General features: G+C 47.2%; 1 protein-coding gene across 1 annotated transcript in view; it reads left to right on the forward strand.

The window, feature by feature from the left end:
- LOC134742316 (mediator of RNA polymerase II transcription subunit 13-like) overlaps positions 1–27,189 on the forward strand; it is a 154,206-nt gene that overhangs the window by 121,586 nt on the left and 5,431 nt on the right. Inside the window, exons 9-27 of the mRNA XM_063675367.1 lie at positions 2,484–2,637; positions 2,957–3,067; positions 3,558–3,718; positions 11,684–11,834; positions 12,356–12,475; positions 13,436–13,663; positions 14,213–14,389; positions 14,987–15,104; positions 15,747–16,009; positions 16,514–16,660; positions 16,930–17,117; positions 20,445–20,615; positions 21,214–21,926; positions 22,594–22,757; positions 23,572–23,757; positions 24,270–24,499; positions 25,347–25,492; positions 26,004–26,284; positions 26,407–26,676. Coding sequence (XP_063531437.1) covers positions 2,484–2,637; positions 2,957–3,067; positions 3,558–3,718; positions 11,684–11,834; positions 12,356–12,475; positions 13,436–13,663; positions 14,213–14,389; positions 14,987–15,104; positions 15,747–16,009; positions 16,514–16,660; positions 16,930–17,117; positions 20,445–20,615; positions 21,214–21,926; positions 22,594–22,757; positions 23,572–23,757; positions 24,270–24,499; positions 25,347–25,492; positions 26,004–26,284; positions 26,407–26,676 — 3,979 coding nt within the window. The remainder of the gene's footprint in view (positions 1–2,483; positions 2,638–2,956; positions 3,068–3,557; positions 3,719–11,683; positions 11,835–12,355; positions 12,476–13,435; positions 13,664–14,212; positions 14,390–14,986; positions 15,105–15,746; positions 16,010–16,513; positions 16,661–16,929; positions 17,118–20,444; positions 20,616–21,213; positions 21,927–22,593; positions 22,758–23,571; positions 23,758–24,269; positions 24,500–25,346; positions 25,493–26,003; positions 26,285–26,406; positions 26,677–27,189) is intronic.

Consider the following 27,189-nt stretch of genomic DNA (forward strand, 5'->3'; position numbering starts at 1 on the left):
CTGGAACGAGTGTGTACGATCGAGGACATTCCCGGTGAACCACCTAAAGGGCAACAACCATTTAAACGTCTTGCAGAGACGGTCAGGCGATGTCATAAAAGTGATGACCGATAATAGCACGGCAGTTGGCACTTAAAAATGTAGGTGTTGAAAAAAATAGGTTAGCTCAGTTAAAGTTTATTACCGTGCATTGTCTTTGTGACGGGCGGCATTTGCAAACTATTATAAGGAATCCAGAGTTTAGCTCGCTTGTAAGGATCGAGGTAAAAAAAATTCTGAAGTGTTTCACCGGGAATGTCCCCGACTGTACATGCTATTCCCTTTTCGTCTCGCTCTTCCTTATCTCGCCTCGCGCTTCTCCGCTTCGGTGCCGAGACTCTGCTAGAGGCTCTCGACGAGTGTGTCCAGCCGACACCAGACACGAGCTCCGGCCGCACTGACGATACACACACGAGAGAGGACGAGAGAGGCGTTCCCTTGCGACGACGAAGCTTAGTGCTGTGCTCGGAAACTATAACAGTAATCCTTCAAACTTCCTTCGTTTTCCACTGAGGACGATCTTAGAAATCCTTTAAACTCCCTTTCGTCCCCCCCCACCATACTCTACGATCTCTCGTTTGCTTTAAAACGATCCCCTTCCTAATAAACCCATATGGAAACTTGATATAACTACTCCGAACGATTTCTCTTGAGTCTCTCTTTTTGCAGCTGATAACTTGACCCCGTGACTAACTGACTAACTGAATTTAATATATTAGCGAATAAAATTATTAGATATGTGTCAACCCAAACATCTTGTAAACTTCAGTCGCAAGGCGACGCCTCAATTATAACAAATTCTTAATACATACATACTACTATAGAAGTATTATTTTTAGAGATTCCACATCAATAAAATTTAAACTTATCAAAAAAGAAATCTAAATAATATTTCTATCGTTACTTGTCCTTACTAAAAATGGGTCACCTGCGTTAATAAATAGAATACCTAATATTGCACAAAATCAATACAATCATGTCTCATATGTTAATGTGGACACGACAAAAACATTTGAAACAACGCTAAACTAAGCTTATGTTATGACAAGGAATGGCAAGCCACGTGTTATGCAATACAGCTTTCATTATGCATGTTCATATTCAAATTGAAAACCGAACGTGGCAGTAGTTTATAAAGTATAAATCATATTTTATCGACTAATAAAACGTAATAAAGGAGAAGCGACGTAAGTATGACAAAGGAAGTGTTTATGCAATACACAAATCTTGCCAGTAATATTCAAATGCTGGTAATATAATGTTTTTCAATATTTCTTTACTGCCACGTTTGGTTGTACAAATTATATTATATTTTATTGCATTGTAGGAATAGTTGCATGATATTCGCTTATTGTTATAAATTGCATGCTTTGTGTCTTTATCTAGATCGATTTGATTTGAAACTCAGTTTTTTGTTATACAATAAATATTCGCTTCAATAGGCTGTAAAGGTTTCACTATGTCAACCATTTATCAAGATTTTGTTATGAACTACAGGCTACCGAAATGTTATATTTGTTTTATAAAAAAAATGTGTATAATAAAAGGTTTCAATTTTCTTGTAACCAGTTGGAACCTTTTATTTCATTTAAATGTTATCATAGGACACGTAAAATATAAAATAAGTATTTATTATAGAAATATCATGGAAGAAACGTTTGGGACAATATTCTCGTGATATGTTACAAACTGTTAAAATATTTCTCTTCCTATATTATATGAAGATCTCTGTGCGATACTTTTCAAGGCTAGAGGTGTTGCTTCGTTCCCCTTCACACATTAAAGTTAATATTGAAACATGTGCACAATTATATTGCATAATAACATCTACCTTTCATATCGATGCCAAAACTACACGGGAGGAAACTCATAAAGTTTGTGATTGAAATATCATTTTCAATTCATTGTGATGTTCATTGCATTTTGTTCATGAATTCATTTGGGTCAAAGAGTGAGTGGAAGCGAAATGTAAGATGGATTCATGTTCGAAAGTAGTCGTATGGCTACGTTCTAATTGAAATTCATTTAGATTTAGTCTTTTCAGACCGGCAATTTGATTTTTCGTCCTTTCAGTTGACAGACCGTTGAAGTTCATTAGGAAGTTGTTAAACAAGCTCGTCGTTTGTTATATATATATGATTTTTTTGATTTAATGTGATCAATATTTCGCTTCCATTATTTACAACATGACTATCGGCTATCTAGCCGAGCGGGCGCGTGTTGTCTATGTTAAACAAATGCTAATCATTCAAACGGTGTATTTCGATTTGTCCCCGCTGGGCTCAAATGGGAATATCACTCATACGATTGACTCCCATCCGTCCCCTCGTCATGTACGGCGGCAGTCATGGGGGGCGGGGACAAAATGGGAATACACCGTTGAAACCCTTTGGATTTTTGGACGTCATTTTGGAGGTTGTTCACTCTTGTGTCCCCCTCCGCAGAGGCGGCTGCGCGGGCTTGGGCTTGGGCGCGGCGTCGCCCGGCTCGTGCGGCGCCGGCTCCCCCGCGGCCGCGGGCTCGGCGCCGCCCTCCGCCGGCGCGCCGCACTCCCCGCACCAGCACACCCAGCCCCAGCAGACCACGCTGCCGCATCAGGTTTGATATAGAGTACTAACATGACATGTAGTAACATGAACAGCGATCTTCTAGCGCGGGAGGAGCCGGGGGTCATTGTCCCGGCCCGTGCCGACGCGCGGAGAGCAAAGTTTACGAGATACTATCTCGAGGGCTCCCCGACATAAATATCTCCGGGCGGGTCCGCTCGACGCGGACACCGACTGCAACACATATTCTTTAATCGACGTCGCCGTACGTTAGCCCCCCGTCGAGCGTCAGTTTCCTTCCCGAAGCGTGAGAGATAGACCCGCCCCCGCTGCGTCCTTTGCGTTTCTCTAACGGGCTCCCTCCCTTGCAGAGCGCGCTGCCGCCGACGACGCTGCACACGCCGGCGCCCACGCCGGACCCGCTCGCGCCGCCCACCCCCGCGCCGCCCTCCGCGCCGCCGCCCACCAAGCTCTACCCGCAGGTACTCTTCACACAAACTATTCATTACATCAGATGAGGTGTAAACTCTAATATTTCGGTCATGAAACGCTCGCTCCGAGCGTCATGAGCATGCACGCTCAGCGACCGCTATGCATTTGTCGAGAATGCGAGCTCCTGACGCTTTAAATATGGGGCATTTTCTATGAAAAGGGACCTTATTGTCGATGTCGCTTACGACGCACAGCGTCGCGCGGCATTGTTTTTATATCGGAGCATCGTTTATAATGGCGTAAGCGCCATCGACAATAAGGTGCCTTTTAATAGAAAATACCACATATGCGTTTTGTAAGCGTCAGGTAAGCATTGTACCCCCGAGTTTGACCACTGAACTGGATAACGACCAGAATTACCTCATAATTGTAAGAAGCGTACGCGTGTAACACGAATTTGTCGAATACCTAATATGATGCATCCAAAAAACCATACGCTTGAGAAATCTGCAATTACAACTAACCTTACACAATCCCCAGGGCGACTCCCCGCGCGACGCGTCCCAAACCAACAACCCATCGCCGGTGCACCTGGAGCTGCTGAAGCGGCCCGTGCTGCCGCGGGGGGAGACGCGCGTGGACCCGCTGGAGGACGAGCACTCGCTGCACATGCTCTACGACTACACCACCGTGCACGCCTGGTGAGTCCACAACGTCCGTTACGTCCAAGCAAGAGACAGCAACAGCATAATCCTCAGGGCGACTCCCCGCGCGACGCATTCCAAGCCACCATCACTGGGGCTGCAATGGGACAATGCTCCTGAGACTAAATTTTCAAGGAATTTGATGGTTCCGGGATTACGAATACTGAACATACCATCACCATTCTGTCTGTGACTACACCATTGTTGTTGCGGCAAGCAAGAAAGCATACTCAATTTCATGGTAGATGGCGCTGCGCTGCACACATCGCGCGCTACGGGTTTCCTGCGACCTATATAAGCGCGGCCATTGTCAAGCTTTTTACTTTTGCAATATCCTTCAAAGAAATAACATGTCATGTATACGCGTCTAATTTATTAATAATATAATTGTGTTGCAAATCGGCGTTTCAATTCTTATTTCACGTTATGAGGAACTAGAGTCTACAAAGTGGTCCTTCGAGCCGGATATATAGTGAATTAGTGGTGAAAAACGAACAATCGCAGTGAAATAAGAATAATTTTGAGAGATTATAGACGTCACGCATCGAACATTCTAGAACAAAATAAATGAAGAAGGAACAAGAGTGAAAAAACAAAATACGAACAATGATGAAAAAAAATACTAAAAATACGAGAAATAAACGATGAATGAATAATATTTACGAGGTTTCAGTGCATAAATACAATAAATAACCATATCGAGTACCGCGAGAACAATAATTGAGTGATTTTCGTAAAAATAATCGGCGCTTCGGTGTAAACATTGGTGTAAACAATGGACATAAAACTGTGAAAATACATCGAGATTCGTAATAATTTTGAAGAAAACGTGTAAAAACGAGCAAAGCTACGAACATTTAGTGTTTTTCAAGCCAAAAGAGTGAAGATTCAAGATATTTCGTAAGATTTTACTACATAACCTACAAAATGGATACTTACGTGTCGGAACAAGAAATTACTTACGAATTAATAAGAAAGATCGGGATAAACTTAAAGAAGCAAGGAAAATCACGTATTACGAAAGGCTATGTACAAGCTAGAATTGATACATTGAACGAGTATTGGCAGAAATTTCAAACAAACCATTTCCAAATCTTGAAATATGCAACTACGGCTCAGAAAAAGGAGCATAATTACTTCACAACCGACTTGTACTCCAATGGAGAAGAAGAGTATTTTGTGATTAAAGGAGAGTTATCGGATACTATCGAGCTATTCAACAAATCCGAAACTTTGAGTGAGCAACCGCAATCGCAACCGCAATACAAGTCAACGTCGGAAGTAAACAAGCATTCTACGCAAGAGGTGAAGCTTCCAAAAGTGATCCTGCCCCAATTCTCTGGAGATTATCAAGAATGGACGTCATTTAGAGACCTGTACACGTCGCTCGTTCATAATAAAACATCGCTGAGCAAGGTACAAAAACTTCATTACCTGAAATCAAGTGTCACCGGTGAAGCTGAACAATTATTGAAGCATCTGCAAATAACCGAGAAAAACTATGACGTTGCATGGGAAACTTTAGACAAGAGGTACAACAACAAACGCATGATAGTAAATACCATCTTGAATAGATTTATGAATCAAAAGAAAGTGTACAACGGCACATCTAGATCTATCAGAGAGCTACTCGATACTACCCAAGAATGCCTGAACAGCCTTAAAAACAACGACGTAAAGATTAACGAGTGGGATACTATCGTGATTCACATTATACTCAACAAATTGGATGACGAGACGCGCAAACAGTGGGAAGAGGAGATAAAAGCGCTACCTGTACAAGAGTTGCCGAAACTAGAGAAGTTTACAACCTTCTTAGAGACACGTTTCAGAGTGTTAGAAATGGTTCCATCTACAACCTATTCGAAGGACAGAGAGAGAGCTATCGTGAGACAGAGATCCTTTCTAACAAGCCCCGCTACAACTACAATACAGTGTTCCTACTGCAAACAAAACCACTTCACCTATCTATGCAAAGAATTTGCAAACCTAGATGTCAACAACAGAGTTCAACATGTCCAAAAGGAAAGACTTTGCTTTAACTGCATGTCATCAAAACATAATGTGAAAAATTGTAAATCCAGAGTATCTTGTCATCATTGCCAAAAAAGACATCATTCTTTACTTCATTTTGAAAACCAACCAACTGAGAAGAGAGAAAATCCAATACAATCTACATCGAGAGAAACCGCTACAAATTTGAGAGAAGAGACTACTACAAAACCTTCAGATACGCCAAAAATAAGAAACTACCTTATCACTCAGAGTCATACTGCGCTCATGGCTACCGCACTAGTAAACATTAAGACTGGCCATGGTATACAAGTTCTACGAGCACTCATTGATCCCTGTTCACAAGAATCATTTATAAGTGAAGCAACTGTCAAACAATTACAGCTGCGAAGAAAACCAGCTGATGGATTAGTTACCGGAGTGGGTCATATGTCAACAAGAATCAAGTCCGCTACAGATATAGAAGTTTACTCAAGGTTCAATGACAACTTCAAAGTCAACTGCACAGCCTACATTGTTCAAGATGTCACCGACATTATGCCTGAAGTCCCAATCAGTCCACAGAAATGGAGTCATCTGCAATACTTGTCACTTGCAGACCCAACTTACCATACACCAAGCAACATTGATCTACTACTTGGAGTTCACATCTACACAGACATTTTGATGAACGGAGTGATTAAAGGAGAACCAGGTACTCCCATAGCACAACAAACTCGCTTGGGATACATCCTGTCAGGAGGTCAGTTGAACAACAACCACATGAGAGAGTTCAAAAGCATGCATCTGAACATAACATTAGAGAAGATGGTAGAAAAATTTTGGGAGACAGAGAGATTAGAGTCAGAGGAAAACGACACTCTCACCCCACAAGAACTTAGAGCTGAGAACATTTATCAAGATACAGTAGCAAGAGATACAAACGGAAGATACATCGTATCACTTCCATTCAAATGTGACAAACCTACTTTACCAGAGAATTCTAGAGAAATCGCACTGAGAAGATTCATGAGCACTGAGAGAAGATTAGAAGCAAACACAAAATTGAGAGAATCCTACAATGAAGTCATGAGAGAGTACATAATGTTACAACATATGGAATTAGTTGAACGAGATGAACCTATGAGAGAGCCAGACAGAAGAGTATACCTGTCACATCATCCTGTGATCCGTGAAGATAGAGACACTACTAAGCTTCGGGTAGTTTATGATGCTTCATGCAGAGGAGCCAACGGAGTAAGCCTCAACTCAGAACTGCTAATTGGTCCGTCACTTCTGGGAGATCTTCGAGACATTCTTATGAGATGGAGAACGCATAAAGTCTGCTTTGTCGCCGATGTCATCAAAATGTACCGGCAGATCCTTGTAAGAAGAGAAGACACAGACTTTCAGAGAATACTTTGGAGATTCAGCCCTGATGAAGACATAAGAGAGTATAGAATGCTAACTGTAACCTTCGGAACAGCATGTGCACCATTCTTAGCAATCAAAACCCTGAGACAGATAGCAATCGATGAGGCAAACACAGAAGATTATGCACAAGCTCGAGAAATCATCAACCATTCTTTCTACATGGATGATGTACTGTCAGGGGGAAATACAATAGAAACCGCAGTAGAGGCTAAACGTCAACTGACAGAAGTACTAAGAAGAGGAGGCTTCGAGTTACAAAAATGGTCTTCAAACAGCAAAGAATTCATAAACACAGTAGAACCAGAGAAGAGAGCGAAAAATTCTGAGATAGATATCAACAAAAAAGAGACAATCAAAACATTAGGAATCACTTGGAACTCAAACGAAGATACCCTCTTAGTAACAAACAAAATCAACACTTTATCTGAGCAGCAAGTAACAAAGAGAAACGTCTTAACAGTCATCGCTTCCCTGTTTGATCCAATGGGTTGGCTAGCACCATCTGTAGCCATGGCGAAAATATTTCTACAGAAGACCTGGTCAAGAGAATTATCATGGGACACAGAGTTACCTGAAGACTTGAAGACAGAGTGGAAGACTTTCTGCAGAGGCATAGAGCACCTGTCAGACGTGAAGCTTGAGAGATGGATCGGAACGACCAACAACAGCGAGTTAGTAGAACTGCATGGCTTTGCTGATGCATCAATGTCAGCCTACGCAGCAGTAGTCTACAGCAAAGTAATCCAACCAGACGGAGAAGTCAAAATATCACTCATCATGGCAAAAACAAAAATCTCACCGTTGAAAAAACAACTCACTTTGCCCCGTCTTGAACTGAGTGCAGCACTGCTACTGAGCCAACTACTGAAACACGTCGCTACAGCTATGAGAATCGAGCACAACCATACATACGCTTATTCAGATTCAAAAGTAACCTTAGCCTGGATTCTCGGAGACCCGCTGAAGTGGACAACATTTGTGAAAAACCGAGTCATTGCAATCAACAACAACATAGATACAACATGGTCGTACGTGAACACAAAAGAAAACCCTGCAGATCCAGCATCGAGAGGAGTCACACCTGAGAAATTAAAAGAACATACACTATGGTTTCAAGGCCCAACATTTTTACATCAAAGAGAATGGAGAAGAGAACACTATGAAGTAGAAGATACAGATCTAGAAACAAGAAAATCTATCAAATGCGCAACTACTACCTTGTCAGAGAAGACTCAGAAGACAGAAGATTTCATACTTACAATTTCAAAGAGATATTCATCATTGAGAAAACTCATCTCAGTCATAGCCTACTGTAGAAGATGGCTTATCTTAAAAAACAAACATGTAAAAGAAAACTTACCTCAATATGTAACTCATGATGAGCGAGAAGAAGCACTTACAACATGTATCAAGCTTTCTCAACAACTAGAATTTCCACAAGAAATCGAAGCTCTGAGAAATCACACAACATTGAAGAAAAGAAGTCGTTTACTGTCATTTACGCCTTTTCTCGATGACAAACAAATCCTGAGAGTTGGAGGAAGATTGAAACATGCAGATTTAGAGTTCCTGAGCAAACATCCAATTATCCTGTCCAAGAACAACGTACTGATACCACTTTTACTTAACGACGCACACAAGAAGACGTTGCATGGAGGCCCTCAACTGATGACTACATATCTTAGAGGAAGATACTGGCTGATTGACGCAGGAAACACTATAAAAACATACGTGAGAAATTGCTTTCCTTGTGCTAAACAAAAAGCAAAGACAGTAACTCAACTGATGGGTGACTTACCTGAGATACGAGTGAAGCCGTCAAGAGCGTTCCTTACAACTGGTGTAGATTTCGCAGGTCCAGTAAACGTGCGCATGAGCCCTGGACGAGGAACAAAGACTTTCAAAGCATATATAAGCATCTTCATCTGCATGGTAACTAAAGCAATACATATAGAATGTGTGAGCAACATGTCTATGGAAGCGTTCATGGCAGCATTTAGAAGATTTACATCACGAAGAGGATTCGTCAAGGAGATGTGGAGTGACCACGGGACTAACTTCATTTCCTCGAGCAAAGAAATACTAGAGACTTGGAGACTTGGCAAGTCAACAATCCCTGTTGAACTAGCAGCCCTACTAGATACAGAAGGCACCAAGTGGAAGTTCATCCCTCCTGGATCACCAAACCATGGCGGATTGTGGGAGGCCGGAGTCAAGAGTATCAAGTTTCATCTTAAGAGAACTCTCGGAGACGCTACACCTACCTTCGAAGAATTTACAACTCTTTTGAACCAGGTCGAGGCTTGTCTGAACTCAAGACCTTTATCACCGCTGAGCGATCATCCTGATGACCTAGAGCCGCTGACACCAGCACATTTTCTTGTCGGAGAACCGTTAGTCACCATCCCGGAGAGAGATTTAACACAACATAAGACAAATTCATTATCAAGATGGCAAAACATTCAGAAAATGCTACAAATATTTTGGAGAAAATGGCAAACTGAATTTCTAACAAGATTACAAGAGAGACCGAAGTGGAAAATCAGAAAACAAGAGTTTAACGTCGGAGACCTCATACTAATTAAGGATCATAGATTACCTCCTAGTAAATGGCTACTAGGTAGAGTTGTACAGAAACACCCTGGACAAGACAACGTGACACGAGTCTACGAAGTCCGCACAGCAACTGGAGTGCTAACCCGCTCGATTTCGAAGCTCTGTCCACTACCAGATGTGAGAAGAAAGGATTCTGCTATTCTTTAGGCGGGAGTATGTTGCGGCAAGCAAGAAAGCATACTCAATTTCATGGTAGATGGCGCTGCGCTGCACACATCGCGCGCTACGGGTTTCCTGCGACCTATATAAGCGCGGCCATTGTCAAGCTTTTTACTTTTGCAATATCCTTCAAAGAAATAACATGTCATGTATACGCGTCTAATTTATTAATAATATAATTGTGTTGCAAATCGGCGTTTCAATTCTTATTTCACGTTATGAGGAACTAGAGTCTACAATTGTGCTTGGTGAGTCCAAAGAACCCTTCCTCTCCCTCACAGGTCTTTAGAGGTGCTGCAAGGTGTTAGGTGAGAACTGAGCGCGATTTAACGCTCCATTAATATTGGTGTCCGCCTCAGAGGACGTACCTCTGAACCTTTTTGATTTGTAAACAATAGTCTCACTCGAATATGACTATTTTTCAACACAAAAAGGTGTTAATGGGGTTGGCCAATCGAAATAATTAGCAGATGGCGCCAGCATAGCTTGCCCTGTCAATCCTAGAATTGTGTCAAATTTTTGTTTTTTAATGCCCTCTGGATGCCAGCCCTTTAAACCAAATCTCATAGAAAAAGGGGCAAGCTATGATGGCGCAATCGCTGCAAACCTTAAAAAAAACCGTTACTTTTCTACTACTTACTACTATTACTTTGACAGTTGCCAACCCCATTCCCATTACATAATATTCGATAATTTACTTCATCATTAAAGTAAAGGCTTAGAAATTTTGTTTATTATTGTGTTAGTAAATTATTTGTAAAAAAAATATTTAGTCAAGTTACACAAGGTTTTAGAATTTTAAAGCTACGGGAAAGATAAAATATGTCCAAAGTTTACCTCGAATTCAGGGCCTACTAGCGCCATCTAGTAGCCTTCATGTGAACTAAACATGGCTTATGATTTATTTGAGAAAGTGCCGCGTTACATAATTAATTTAAATATATTGGATTTCCTTTATTTATTAACAAACACTTAAAAATTAAAAAACTTATAAATAAAATTTTTGGCCTAAGTCGAATTCGCTCGGTAGGGTGCCTAGAAGGCTGGCCGCATTGCCCCGCTGGATAGCAATGCTAATCCGCTGGGCAAAATATTGGCCAGCCCTCTGGTCACCAGAAGCCTGTATGAGGCGCTTTGCCAGCTCCTCATAGAGGCGACGCGCGCTAGGTCCCCACGGCCCCAGCACATACACATATTTGCAGCGTTTGGGGTTTCCACCCCAAACGCTGCAAATATGTAGCTACTACCTAGTGTGGCATATTTGCGACGTTTGAGGCTTAGAAATACATATTCACAAATAGATCATGTAATTTCACCAGCACCAACTTTCAATAAGAACTTTGAATTTTTGCTAACTAATTTATGTGCCTGAGATTTTTTGCATGTTCTCCGCTAACCTTTGGCTGGCAGGTAAACTGTAGCATTTCTTGACACTTGAATTATTTTCTGAAAATTTATAGTTTAATTTAGAGCCTTATACACTTTGATTGAGAGTTTATTTTTGCGAGAATCCACCACGGTCGCGTCAGGAGTCGAGATAACTTGACGTGAATCTAGGGCTCGCGACATCACGTTACCAATGTGCGCATCAACATTTCATTAGTTTGAGTTTGTTGTGTTCTTCATCTGGTTACAAGAATATCAGTAAGCCTTAGTCACTATGTGGATGAATGGAGAAAATTCTTGAAGGCACAACTTTACTTCAGGCTTCATGTCTATTTTGTTTGACACCTCGTTAAATATTTAGTGTTGTGTCCACAGGCTGGAACACCCAGTGAAGCGTTTCAAGAGCGACGAGAACACGTTCCGAGAGGAGCTGGCGCTCGGCAGCGCGGGCGGCGACCTGTACGCCGGCCACGACCACACGCGCATGGCCGTCATGCCCGACCACAAGGACGGCAAGCACGACCATGTGAGGACCACGTCTACTTCCACTCACTATGTCACTGAGACAATTGGTGCTTTGGCTATTCACAGTCAGCTGCAAACATATTTGCCCCGTATCTCTCAAATCAGCTCTAAATGTGCCATTTTCAACTAAAAGGGTACTTATTGTCAATAAGACGCTATTTCCAATAAGGCTTCAATTTGAAATCAACCTTATCGACAACCGACAATGTGGTACCTTTTAGTTGAAAACGTCACTAATCATCATAATAATGTGGTATTTCAAATTTCAACTCAATCGGATTCCAATCTGACCTTCGGTATCTATTTTTAACTTCTGTACACAACCAACCTTTGCTCACTTTGCTGCATTGCTAGAACTAGAGGTGGCTTATTCCCTGATCCCTATAAGACAGGTTTACCTAGTTTAGGGCTCAGGACACTATTCCTAGGCTGTCTAACAATAGAATACTCCTAAAAATTTAATTCTACTGTGTAATCTGCATTTATGATACATAAATAAATCATTTTTCATTTTGATTTCAGGATGACGCAGCGTACAAGAACCTGTACACGTCTGACGGCCTCTGTCCCACGCTGAAGGACCTCGACCAGATCTTCGAGAACTCCGACGACGCGGCCAGCGGGGATGAGACGGTAAGACTTGTGAGTGTGCACCCTTATTTATTACTCCTTAAGGTCGAGGGTTGCGCGACGTTTACACCAATTAGACTTATACAGCCCCTCGCGTACAGACACTGCTTAAATCGTCTGTCAAGATGTTTTAGGCCTGAGACCAATTAGTATGATAAAAGAACATTCTATGCAGTGTTGATATTTTGAAGCAGTAAATGTCGCGTGGTCTAATAAGGCATGTTGTTTTGTCCATAATCCCTTTAAATTAAGTAATAAATATCTGTTTTACTGTGTTTACTAAAGTTGGTATGTATTGAAATTAAAAACAACTACGTAGCTACAGAAATTTGAGATCCCGCTGCATTTAGAGTGGAGTCAACTATATTTCTAACTGACTGAACATTTCGCTTACTTACCTAATCTTATGATATTTACTAACTAATAACTGATCTGAAGGTTTAAATAATTTTTGATCATGTTTTCGGTAACAATTGGACAGTACACATTGAAGTATCCCCAGGGCGTTTGCTAGCCTCCTTTTTATACAAGAATACTGTGTAACCAGACAAACGAACAATCATTTCCAATATTATAACATCACTTGATGAATTTTATTTTTTAATCGCGCTCGAGGGATAATTCTGTATACAAAATTTCGCAATATTTATAATAACATTTGTCATACATCATAACATAAATGTGTACATTATTTTTCATGACACATGCAGTGTCAAAAATGGATGCAACATAAGAAGCAACAACATAAGGTTTCCACAACGTCTAACACGCGAGCAAGCTCTGAAGAAGTTGGCAGGCTTACAACGAGACAAATAAAAATAGAGTTCAAAAATGTTGAACATCTACGTCCATTTTAATTGAAACAAAATAATTATAGTGGAGAGAAAAGGAATTAAACCCTAAATCCTGCCTCACACCTCTTCTGAGTTCGCTTGCGTCATATCAACTTGTTAACTATCCTATTTATCACAGCTTCAAGTACAAACGCCGCCGGACTCGAATAAGTCGTTCGAAGAGACCCGCGGGCGAATGGTGCGGGCCGAAGAGCTGAGCAAGATGTTCCCCACCCCACCCTCGTTGGAGCCGCACGCTGCCCCATCACCTGGGTTCACCCTGGAGTTGGAGCCGTTGAGGCATGCGCATTCACACGCGCATCCGCACCTCACGCCTCACGCCACGCCTCCTCACGAGCCTATTGAGGTGAGTTACTGTTCTTCTGTCATATGTGACATTTTCAACCAAAATATACCACATTGTCGCTTGTCAATAAGGTTGATTTCAAATTGAAGCTGTATGGAAATAGCGCCTTATTGACAACCGACAATAAGTACCCTTTTGATTGAAAATGGCACATATGTTTCCTCGTTGGAGGCATACGCTGCCCCATCACCTGGGTTCACCCTGGACGACGACGTGCCACAGTGTGGGAATTCACCTAAAAATAGGACATCGCTCAAATAATAGCGTAATATATAGCTTAATGGATATTTAATACAAATATGAAACCCCCACTAGTCAAATCCTTATAGTTTTCGAGAAATATTTTTTATTAAGTTTGTTCTCAGAAACTTCAAAAAAATCATAGTAGTGTTAATATTTTATGAATACGCGCGTAGAGCTTTTTTCTTTTCTACACGAGACAAAGGCAAGGACAGTACATAGCTGAATTCAAATTATTTTTTGTAAATGTAACGTAATATTTTCAATAGAATCTTTCATATTGTCCTTCATACTATTTTGTCTCCGCAGGATTGGTCGTATGTGTTCAAACCGCCCACCGTGTACAAGTGCGTCGGGTCATCCAAATACGCGCCCCTGTTATCCCTGCCGTCCTCGTCGCTCCCGCCCGTCACGTTACCGCCGCACGCCGTGTACCGACCGCGGTGGCAACAGAGTGAAGAGGAGCCGCAGCCGCAGACAGGTAACTAACGGCGGTCTTATCTAATTAATATAGTTAGAAAGAGACGGGTAGCCTAAACATACAAATGCGCTCCTCTCGTCTCCCTGCCGTCCTCGTCGCTCCCGCCCGTCACGTTACCGCCGCACGCCGTGTACCGACCGCGGTGGCAACAGAGTGAAGAGGAGCCGCAGCCGCAGACAGGTAACTAACGGCGGTCTTATCTAATTAATATAGTTAGAAAGAGACGGGTAGCCTAAACATACAAATGCGCTCCTCTCGTCTCCCTGCCGTCATCGTCGCTCCCGCCCGTCACGTTACCGCCGCACGCCGTGTACCGACCGCGGTGGCAACAGAGTGAAGAGGAGCCGCAGCCGCAGACAGGTAACTAACGGCGGTCTTTTCTAATTAATATAGGTTTAAAGAGACGGGTAGCCTAAACATACAAATGCGCTCCTCTCGTCTCCCTGCCGTCCTCGTCGCTCCCGCCCGTCACGTTACCGCCGCACGCCGTGTACCGACCGTGGTGGCAACAGAGTGAAGAGGAGCCGCAGCCGCAGACAGGTAACTAACGGCGGTCTTTTCTAATTAATATAGGTTTAAAGAGACGGGTAGCCTAAACATACAAATGCGCTCCTCTCGTCTCCCTGCCGTCCTCGTCGCTCCCGCCCGTCACGTTACCGCCGCACGCCGTGTACCGACCGCGGTGGCAACAGAGTGAAGAGGAGCCGCAGCCGCAGACAGGTAATTAACTTCGGTTTTTTTAAATTAATATATAGTTAGAAAGAGACGGGTATAGCCTAAACATACAAATGTGCGTCTCCCTGCCGTCATCGTCGCTCTCGACCGTCACTATGAATATGAATATGTATAAGAATGAATATGCACCCCTAGCGTCTGTATCGTGTTAGTCGTGTAGACGGAATTTTTTAGCACACAGACACACGGACAGGTACAGACACGTTTGTCGGACGTTGTCGTGGTGGTAATGATACATTGTGTTAATTGTAAGTCTTGACAACATTTCTTCTTTATAATAAACTTATAAAGAAGACATTTTGTCGTTGTATGACAATGAATAAAGTTACGCATTAAAAACAGACTCAGATTGGCAGCGGTTAATGGCCCGAAATTTTGTTGTTTTCTGGAGCATTTCACGAATTTGCTGCAGGACTTGCAGGTATAAGATTTTCCTTTTTTGTGTCAGTCAAAAATATGCACAAAAAAATTATCATCTGCTTTAAACGTCGAAAAAAAGTCGCAACAGGAAAATGCTTTTGTACGGGACAGCCCGTGGAATGCTCCTTCCGAAGACCTCAGAATTCGACTACATTTTGAAAAAAATAATGTTGAATATATGATATTTGATTATTTTTTATTTGATAGGGACGAAGCGGCCCGCCTCCCCCCTGGCGTCGCCGGCCAAGCCGCCCGCCACGCCGCTGCCCGGCGCCGCGCCCCCCTCCACCTCCCCCGCCGCCGCCGCCGCGCCGCGCGCCGCCTCCCCCGCCTCCCCCGCCACGCCGCGCGCCGCCTGCAAGGCCTGCCCGCTGCTGCTCAACGTGCTGCTGGCCGACACCGTGCTCAACGTGTTCCGCGACCACAACTTCGACAGCTGCACGCTGTGCGTCTGCAACGCGGGGCCCAAGGTATACTGTACATGATACCCTTACCCGCCCTTCCGAGCCGCCTGCAAGCTGCGAGGCCTGCCCGCCATGTTACCTTACCAGGGATCGGCAATCTCTAGGAGATCTCGGTTGACCAAAAAAGTCGATGGTTTTTGTACCAAAACGCAATAAATGTGACTTTTTTTAATATTATTATTACGGTTTTTTTTTTGTAATTATCGACATTTAGAGACTTTATACATCTCCAAGTAGTTGTAATACTTTCGTTTGAATTGATATTTACAGTTAGATGGATTTTATAATTATAATTGTTGATGTTTTTTTTTGCTTGTATATAAATTCCATGTTGAAAGTTGACGTGTAAAAGTGCCCTTGTGGCCTATTTGCTAAATAAATGTTGAAGTTGGAAGTATGTAAAATGAAACTGAGGTATGATATCCATAAAATATTTTGTTGAAAAATTAATACTGGCGCAGTCAGTAGGATCAAGCCAATATGATTATTTATAACCTTTTTTTTTATCAGGTTGTCGGCAACATTCGAGGCGCGGACGCGTCCACGTACCTGCCAGAAACCGCAGAAGCGGCCGACGAGGACCCCGGCCGCTGCACGTGCGGCTTCAGCGCCGTCGTCAACCGCCGGCTCGCGCACAAGGCCGGCCTCTTCTACGAGGTGAGTAGCTCTTATACACCCAGGTCTGTCATCGTCAAGGCTGGTTTTACTTTTGCAATGACTGTCTGCGTTGTACAGGCAAATATGTATAATGTTCAGGGAGCGTTTTAGAATAACGCAGACAGCCGAGTGTTGACGAACGTCAGCGCTGACGTATACGCGGCCGTAGCCTCGCTGAGCGGTCTGCGCCAATGGTTGCATTATACGATATTTCGGTAGGTGGGTTTTGTTATACGATAGCGTTATTTACGTAATATTAACATTCGCAGGACGAGATGGAGATCACGGGCATAGCGGAAATACCAGCGCGCAGCAGTACGCGAAGCTTAGGGTCCGTGGCCGGCGCCGTGCTCGGCATGTGCGCGGCGCTGGGCGGCGGCGGCGCCTCCGCGCTCACGAGAGCGGCCAGGCACGCGGCCAGGGAGCGCCACGACCAGAACGACGTCAACCTGCTCGAGTGAGTATATATACCAGCGCGCAGCAGTACGCGAAGCTTAGGGTCCGTGGCCGGCGCCGTGCTCGGCATGTGCGCGGCGCTGGGCGGCGGCGGCGCCTCCGCGCTCACGAGAGCGGCCAGGCACGCGGCCAGGGAGCGCCACGACCAGAACGACGTCAACCTGCTCGAGTGAGTATATATACCAGCGCGCAGCAGTACGCGAAGCTTAGGGTCCGTGGCCGGCGCCGTGCTCGGCATGTGCGCGGCGCTGGGCGGCGGCGGCGCCTCCGCGCTCACGAGAGCGGCCAGGCACGCGGCCAGGGAGCGCCACGACCAGAACGACGTCAACCTGCTCGAGTGAGTATATATACCAGCGCGCAGCAGTACGCGAAGCTTAGGGTCCGTGGCCGGCGCCGTGCTCGGCATGTGCGCGGCGCTGGGCGGCGGCGGCGCCTCCGCGCTCACGAGAGCGGCCAGGCACGCGGCCAGGGAGCGCCACGACCAGAACGACGTCAACCTGCTCGAGTGAGTATATATACCAGCGCGCAGCAGTACGCGAAGCTTAGGGTCCGTGGCCGGCGCCGTGCTCGGCATGTGCGCGGCGCTGGGCGGCGGCGGCGCCTCCGCGCTCACGAGAGCGGCCAGGCACGCGGCCAGGGAGCGCCACGACCAGAACGACGTCAACCTGCTCGAGTGAGTATATATACCAGCGCGCAGCAGTACGCGAAGCTTAGGGTCCGTGGCCGGCGCCGTGCTCGGCATGTGCGCGGCGCTGGGCGGCGGCGGCGCCTCCGCGCTCACGAGAGCGGCCAGGCACGCGGCCAGGGAGCGCCACGACCAGAACGACGTCAACCTGCTCGAGTGAGTATATATACCAGCGCGCAGCAGTACGCGAAGCTTAGGGTCCGTGGCCGGCGCCGTGCTCGGCATGTGCGCGGCGCTGGGCGGCGGCGGCGCCTCCGCGCTCACGAGAGCGGCCAGGCACGCGGCCAGGGAGCGCCACGACCAGAACGACGTCAACCTGCTCGAGTGAGTATATATACCAGCGCGCAGCAGTACGCGAAGCTTAGGGTCCGTGGCCGGCGCCGTGCTCGGCATGTGCGCGGCGCTGGGCGGCGGCGGCGCCTCCGCGCTCACGAGAGCGGCCAGGCACGCGGCCAGGGAGCGCCACGACCAGAACGACGTCAACCTGCTCGAGTGAGTATATATACCAGCGCGCAGCAGTACGCGAAGCTTAGGGTCCGTGGCCGGCGCCGTGCTCGGCATGTGCGCGGCGCTGGGCGGCGGCGGCGCCTCCGCGCTCACGAGAGCGGCCAGGCACGCGGCCAGGGAGCGCCACGACCAGAACGACGTCAACCTGCTCGAGTGAGTATATATACCAGCGCGCAGCAGTACGCGAAGCTTAGGGTCCGTGGCCGGCGCCGTGCTCGGCATGTGCGCGGCGCTGGGCGGCGGCGGCGCCTCCGCGCTCACGAGAGCGGCCAGGCACGCGGCCAGGGAGCGCCACGACCAGAACGACGTCAACCTGCTCGAGTGAGTATATATACCAGCGCGCAGCAGTACGCGAAGCTTAGGGTCCGTGGCCGGCGCCGTGCTCGGCATGTGCGCGGCGCTGGGCGGCGGCGGCGCCTCCGCGCTCACGAGAGCGGCCAGGCACGCGGCCAGGGAGCGCCACGACCAGAACGACGTCAACCTGCTCGAGTGAGTATATATACCAGCGCGCAGCAGTACGCGAAGCTTAGGGTCCGTGGCCGGCGCCGTGCTCGGCATGTGCGCGGCGCTGGGCGGCGGCGGCGCCTCCGCGCTCACGAGAGCGGCCAGGCACGCGGCCAGGGAGCGCCACGACCAGAACGACGTCAACCTGCTCGAGTGAGTATATATACCAGCGCGCAGCAGTACGCGAAGCTTAGGGTCCGTGGCCGGCGCCGTGCTCGGCATGTGCGCGGCGCTGGGCGGCGGCGGCGCCTCCGCGCTCACGAGAGCGGCCAGGCACGCGGCCAGGGAGCGCCACGACCAGAACGACGTCAACCTGCTCGAGTGAGTATATATACCAGCGCGCAGCAGTACGCGAAGCTTAGGGTCCGTGGCCGGCGCCGTGCTCGGCATGTGCGCGGCGCTGGGCGGCGGCGGCGCCTCCGCGCTCACGAGAGCGGCCAGGCACGCGGCCAGGGAGCGCCACGACCAGAACGACGTCAACCTGCTCGAGTGAGTATATATACCAGCGCGCAGCAGTACGCGAAGCTTAGGGTCCGTGGCCGGCGCCGTGCTCGGCATGTGCGCGGCGCTGGGCGGCGGCGGCGCCTCCGCGCTCACGAGAGCGGCCAGGCACGCGGCCAGGGAGCGCCACGACCAGAACGACGTCAACCTGCTCGAGTGAGTATATATACCAGCGCGCAGCAGTACGCGAAGCTTAGGGTCCGTGGCCGGCGCCGTGCTCGGCATGTGCGCGGCGCTGGGCGGCGGCGGCGCCTCCGCGCTCACGAGAGCGGCCAGGCACGCGGCCAGGGAGCGCCACGACCAGAACGACGTCAACCTGCTCGAGTGAGTATATATACCAGCGCGCAGCAGTACGCGAAGCTTAGGGTCCGTGGCCGGCGCCGTGCTCGGCATGTGCGCGGCGCTGGGCGGCGGCGGCGCCTCCGCGCTCACGAGAGCGGCCAGGCACGCGGCCAGGGAGCGCCACGACCAGAACGACGTCAACCTGCTCGAGTGAGTATATATACCAGCGCGCAGCAGTACGCGAAGCTTAGGGTCCGTGGCCGGCGCCGTGCTCGGCATGTGCGCGGCGCTGGGCGGCGGCGGCGCCTCCGCGCTCACGAGAGCGGCCAGGCACGCGGCCAGGGAGCGCCACGACCAGAACGACGTCAACCTGCTCGAGTGAGTATATATACCAGCGCGCAGCAGTACGCGAAGCTTAGGGTCCGTGGCCGGCGCCGTGCTCGGCATGTGCGCGGCGTAGTATATACAATTACTAGGCTTCAAGATCGCCTACTACGATTACTAAGATTACTAGGCTTCGGTCGAGGGGTTTGACTCTGACATTTATTACAGCGGTATTAAGAGCCCATCAACGTGTTCACTAGCGCCACTGCTAAATAATTTTGATTATTTAAATTTAACGATAGATACTTAAAAAACGGGGGCCGCTATGTACTGTATTTTGTATTTAAGTACATTATAATAGTTCTTACGATGATGGATTCGTCGATCTATGAACTCAAAACAAAAAACGGCCGTTTTAACTTTGGACGCATAGATTAACGAATCCAGCAACCTAAAAACTATTAAATATACACTACTCAATTAGAGAGTAATGAAGGTGTGTTTAAGAATGTGTTTCCGTTGCAGATACTCGGACGGCGGCGCGGCGTGCATGCGCGCGCTGCGGGCGGCGGGGGCGGGGGCGGCGGCGGGGGCGGTGGGGGCCGCGGGGGCAGCGGGGGCGGGGGCGGGGGGCGCCTGCCACCGCTGGCCCTTCATCGGCGCCCGGGCTCCCAGGTGCTCCCGGGACGTCATCAGGTAACGACAAATTTTTTTCCTTAACTCTTAAATTGTCCTATCAGTTCGTAAGAATCTCCTGTACCAAGTACTATTATTTATTCTGTATCGCTTGGCCTATATACTTGCTCCTCTGGCGCAGCGACCCGGTGTGCCTTGGCCTCCAACACGACTGCTCGCCAACGATCCCGGTTCAACCTGGACCTCACGTAATCCGCGTCCACCACATCAGCCCATCGATACCTAGTTTGACCGGCCGGTCGGCGTGCTGTCGGTTTTCCCTCGAACGCTCTTTTCACCACCCGATCGCCTTCCATTCGCTCTACATGGCCAAGCCACCGAATCCTTTGCGTCTTTGTGAGACCAATGGTGTTTTCGGCAACTATCTGTTCAACTTTAATATTATAGTATCTTTTTATATTAGGTGAGATTAATTAAGATAAAGTTGCAAATTTAATTACCTGTAATTTATGTTATTAATTACTAAAACTTTGTTTGTTTCTCGCTTTAAGTGATTTATAATCTTAGAGAAATAAATATATTTGAACTGAACTGGGTTTTGATAATCAGTAGTACTAAACTTCGCAAAACACGCGTTTCATTCGGTAACCCATTCCAGATTGATGCGCCGCCTCCGCCCCCTCCTGCAAGACGCGATCCAGAAGCGCTGCTGCGGCGCCCGCATGTGGGACGGCGTGGCCGGCCCGCTGACCTGGAGACAGTTCCACCGCCTCGCCGGCCGCTCCAACGAGGACCTCTGCGAGCCCCAACCCGTACCTCCCCTACTCGTCGGACACGATCGCGACTGGATATCACTGTCACCCTACGCGTTGAGGCATTGGGAGCGCTTATCCCTCGAACCTTACTCGTATTCCCGAGACGTTGCCTATGTAGTCCTAGCGGCCGACGGCGAAGTCTTAACCGACCCTATCAAAACATTCTTCAGAGAACTATCGACGGCTTACGAATCGTGCCGCTTAGGACGACATCAACCTATTAACCGAATAGCGCGCGACGGCCTAATAAGAACGTCGCCGAGCGATCGCGACCAAACAGCGGAAGAATGGACGGGGGAATTACCGGCGGGCCGACTGGGAGAATACATTAAATCATACGCAGAAACGTTAAGAACGAGTATAGTACCTCAACTAGCGAGTCTGAGCATTGATAGGTCGTTGTTAGAAACGGAAACCAAATCGGCGCATATAGAGCGGCCGGCGCCCTCGCCGATGCGGCCGCCTTCAACCCCGGACCACCCGCCCACGCCGAGCAGTCAGAGCGACCAAGAGAATGAGACGCCGAACATGTCGTCCAGTGCTAATAACAGTACAGGTATGTAGAACCAATGATAGATCGATAGTTCATAGATCAAAATCGACGATGTCAGTTGAAGAGTTACTATATCAAGCTCTCTTTAATTTTCACTTCTCATGCTCGTAAAGTTCGATTTTAAGTAGTGCGTAGACGTAAAATAAAATAACCGTATTAACCGTGCGTAAAATAACCTAAAATATTGGATATTTTGGTATATTTTACTCGCAATTGAAGTGAGAAGCAGATGTATAACTGAGGCATAAATGTCTATTTTTATTTTATTTATTTGGAGATCCAACAGCTGTGACATTAACATAAAAATCCTCGACTATATTGGTCCTCGTTGCGCTCGGACCAATAAATTGCCTCGGCTAATGGCTAATATAATAACGTAGTTCAGTGTTCTCGAGTGTGTAGTCAGTTAGGTACATTTTATTCTGCGTTATGCTTTCTTCGATCCATTTTTTTGAGTTTTGGCTTAGATAAACGTTATGTATATCGATACATAATCAGGCGGGTTCACACCGAAGAAACAGCTTTGCGAGAAAATTGATCTATGTCACGGGCGAGGCACGTTTTTAAAGACCGAGCTGCTTCGCGCGGCAATTTCCTCGCGAGGCGCCTCGCTTTATTTACCCGTCTATCTGGAAACATTAGTAACTAACATAACCTTATTTATCCACAGTGCATAACTCCTGGGAGGAGGAAGAAGGCGGTGCCCCAGCCCTAGTAGTATACGTAGTGGAGCCTCCAGCGTCGCACGCGCACCGCGCGCACTCGCTGCACGCGCTGCTGCGGCTAGCGGCGCGCACGCACCACCATCTGCGGCACCACAACCCGCTCGTCAAGGTTAGACATTGCGTTGCCCTCTACATATGAAGCGCATTATTATCATAGCCGAAATTGACAAGTTTGGTTCTGACCGTAGTAAGCTGGAGTTTTTGGTCTGTAGATTGCTTGTGAACAAATTATTTATTTTATTTTATTTTATTTATTTATTTAAGAAACAAACAGTCTTCTATAGTTATACATAACACTGGAAATTTTCTTAAAGCTAGACTTACAGTTTCCTTAATGAAAATATTTTAACATCATGTTTAATAAAGTTTCTACAGAGTAAAACAGAGCTATTTGTGCAAACAAGAACAAAAACAATAACAACAATAATGAAAAAAAAAAGATGCAAGAGTATCAGGGTGTTAACAATTAAATTGTATATAAACTGAATACTAAAAAGGTTTTACTATTCTTATTACTTATTAACGTTCAATACTGAGATTTTTTCCTAATAGCGCCAAACTAATGATCTGGGTTATTACACTGCATGGATAGTGTTTTAAATCTATTAAGTTTCTCGCAGAAAATATCGAGATTCCGAAATTTTTCGTTGTACAACCTGCATGCCCTTCTAACAAAACTATTTTTCGCGTAAGCAGTCCGACTACGGGGGATGTAAAAGAGGGGTTTTTTCCTGCAAGCGCGTTCACAACGTCGAGGAACTCTGAAGGATAGTGAATGTAATAAAAACGGAGAATCAATAATATTGTTAATAATTTTATAAAGGGTTAAGATATCGGTACGTTCTCGGCGATAACTAAGGGATGTTATATTGTGTGCTCTCATTGCGGCATATATATTATGAAAGGGTTTATTTTGTTGACAGATAATCTCGCTAGAGGGCGTCTGCGAGACGGCCGGCCCCGGCGCCGGCACCCGGTCGGAGCTGCGCGCGCTGGCCTTCAGCGTGTTCACCGGCGCCCGGCGGCTGCTGCAGCCCGCGCCCGCCGGCAAGTCGCTCACCGGCTTCGGCACCGCGGCGCAGGCGAGAGTGCTCATCGAGGCCATGCAGGTACTACACTACACTACACTACACTACACTACACTACACGTCTAGTGTTATAGGAGAGGGGTTTCAGTCTATAACAGCGCGCTCTTATACGCCGTCGACGCGAACGCGAAGCGGCGTGGCGACACGCAATTTCAACGCGATGCAGCGCGATACCGCCTTGTCCTACGTGCGCTTGAATCGCCCTGACGTGCCCCGTACTACTGCCACCGCGTCGCAAAAATCAAACCAAACTGATCGCGCCCGCCTCGTTTCGCACCGCGCCGCGTGTAGTCACGTAGAATGCATAGATATGGACGGTTTGTTTTTCGCGCCGCTTCGCTTTCGCGTCACTATCGTCTATTCGGGACGACGAGTTAGGGGGCCGGCAAGATTGCAAGGCAGGTGCACAATAAAGTGCGATATTTCGCTCGATAGAGAACATCTTCGCATAGAACTCGGTCATAGTTTCTATGAAGTGACCCAAAATCACTCTCGATTTTATATCGAGCTTCACACTTTTCTTTCCGTTTCAGGAAAAGGACCGAGCACCCTACAAACTCTTCTCACCCGCGTGGGTCCTCGCGCCACCGCGTGCCCTCAAAGAAGTCGCGGAAACCTGGGGCCACTCCTGCGGCGAACAGGGCGCCGTGTTGTTCCTGTCGTACTGCCTGTCGCACGACCAGCGCTGGCTGTTCGCCGCCGCCACGGACGCGCGCGGCGAGCTGCTCGACACGCACGCCGTCAACATACACGTGCCGCACAGGTCTGTTCACTAAACAACTATTCGACAATCCACAGTGATTCCAGAATGACAAGGTGTATTCAGTTTTAAAACGTCAGTCATTCGCGAATAGGCGGGGCGACTGAACGAACCGCCTCGCGAGGAATTAGCCGCGGGTGAAGCAGACGCACTCGCGGCCGCATTGCCTCGGGCGAGGCACGTCTCCACAGCAGGGACCGGACAACCCTTTCCGCGATAAAACCCTTTCAATGGGCGACACTTAAACAAGGCTAACACATTGAAAGACTTTCCCTTTTGAACTGCAAGCCCATTCATACCCTTACCTTTGACTAACCCTTACCGAAAAGCTAACCAAAAATAAGGCTAGCTCTTAATAAGGGTTACCCTTATCTTTAAGCGCTTTTTATAAAGGTTTCCCTTTGCGTGAAAGAGACAGGATTAGTATATATCTACGGTAGTGTATGAAAAGGAAAGAAAATACGTGCCTAGTCAAAGAACGCCGCCGTCGCCGCCGACGATCGCTCGGATTCGAAGTAATGTGTGCTTTATGAACAAGGTAGACGACTTAAATTAGCACGCTTATATGCTAAAAGGGAAACCCTTTATAAGGCTAACCCTTATAAGCAATATGCAAGGTGTTGGTGAGCGGATGATAAGGGTTTTTTAAGGGTATTTGGGCTACCGATTACTCAAATGTGGTAGCTTTATATAAGGGTTTTTAAAAGCAAAACAAAGGGTTTCGTCTGGCAAAGGGTATGGTGAGTTAAGCCTTATGCAATACCCTTATAAAACCCCGATAAGGGATAGCGGGCCGGTCCCTGCTCCACAGACCAATATACGTAGCTAATGTTTAGTATATTTGTTTTAGATCGCGACGGAGACGAGCTGCGGGCGCGCGGCGCTGCGGGCTGAGCAAGCTGATGGACTGGGCGCTCGGCGTCATGTCGCAGGCCGCGCAGCCGTGGCGCCTCGTGGTCGGCCGCCTCGGCCGCATCGGCCACGGCGAGCTCAAGGGTTAGCCGACACTACACTACACTACACTACACCTACTGTCCTACATCTATTACCGACTAGATATTCTTACAGATTCATCTATTAGCTCCCCGCACTCTTTCCATAGGCTTGACGTCTATAATAACATTGCTAAAAACAGTAAATACAGATCCATACGATACGAAAATATATATTTTTTTTTAATATATGAATATATGAATATTAGACGAATTAATAGGGCGCCAAAGCGCATTGACTCTGTGCTGTGTTTACAATAACCTCAATTTAAGCTCATGAATTACCCTGTAACGAAACTAATGTATAAATCTTTAGGCTCCGAGTCTTTTGCTAGTTCTGCTATAAACATGGCAAAGCCAACATTGCTAAAAGGTGCCACGCGGTATTAAAAAAAAGACGTATTAATTAGGCGCCAAAAGTGATTAACACTGAAAATAGTCAGAAAGAGAAAGAGTTAACAATTACCTCAATTCAAACTCTGTAACATAAAATTAATATATAAATCTTTTTTCAGGCTGGAGCTGGCTCCTCTCCCGCAAAAACCTCACCCGCGCCTCCAACCAGCTCAAAGACATCTGCCACCCGTGCTCCGTGCTCTACCCCTCCGGCGCACCCTGCATCCTGTCCGCCTGTCTCGTGTCCACCGAGCCCGACTCGTGTTTACGACTAATGGCGGACCGCTTCACCCCCGACGAGCGGTTCAGCCAGGCCTCCATACAGTCGCACCTGCACACGCCGCGGGACGTCACCGCCACGCATATACTCGTGTTCCCCACGTCCGCCACTGCCACGCAGGTCAGTACTGTCGGAAGTGTTGGAAATAGCGTCTATACTTTTCAAGAATGCACTATAATATTAAGGAAATATAAACCACGTATGCTAATATTCATGTCTAATATCATTTGTTCATTTTCCAGTCGGCGCAAGGGCAATTCGAGCAGAGCGCAATGGCGAACGGCGAGACCGACGACATGATGTTCCTCGGCGTCGACATGAACGATATGAACGACGACGAGATAAACGACAGCAACATGACGGACCTGCTCATCGGCGACATGTTCAACAACATGTGGCCGCAGGGCAGCCCGAGGAATGATGGAGGCAGGGAGGAGGATGCGGCGGCTGACGAGGACGAGCCGCAGCGTAATGTGCCGCAGGCGAGCTACGCCGGGGACGACCACAGTCAGGTACAGCTAGACAGTTTCACTTGACCTTAGGACTTGGCGACATGGTCACCATGTGGCCGCAGGGGGAAGGGAAGAAGATGCGGCGGCCAGGGACCGGACAACCCTTTCCGCGATAAAACCCTTTCAATGGGCGACACTTAAACACGGCTAACACATTGAAAGACTTTCCCTTTTGAACTGCAAGCCCATTCATACCCCTACCTTTGACTAACTCTTACCGAAAAGCTAACCAAAAATAAGGCTAGCCCTTAATAAGGGTTACCCTTATCTTTAAGCGCTTTTTATAAAGGTTTCCCTTTGCGTGAAAGAGACAGGATTAGTATATATCTACGGTAGTGTATGAAAAGGAAAGAAAATACGTGCCTAGTCAAAGAACGCCGCCGTCGCCGCCGACGATCGCTCGGATTCGAAGTAATGTGTGCTTTATGAACAAGGTAGACGACTTAAATTAGCACGCTTATATACTAAAAGTGAAGCCCTTTATAAGGCTAACCCTTATAAGCAATATGCAAG

Source organism: Cydia strobilella, chromosome 6 (genome assembly GCF_947568885.1).
Source record: "Cydia strobilella chromosome 6, ilCydStro3.1, whole genome shotgun sequence".
Classification (NCBI taxonomy): domain Eukaryota; kingdom Metazoa; phylum Arthropoda; class Insecta; order Lepidoptera; family Tortricidae; genus Cydia; species Cydia strobilella.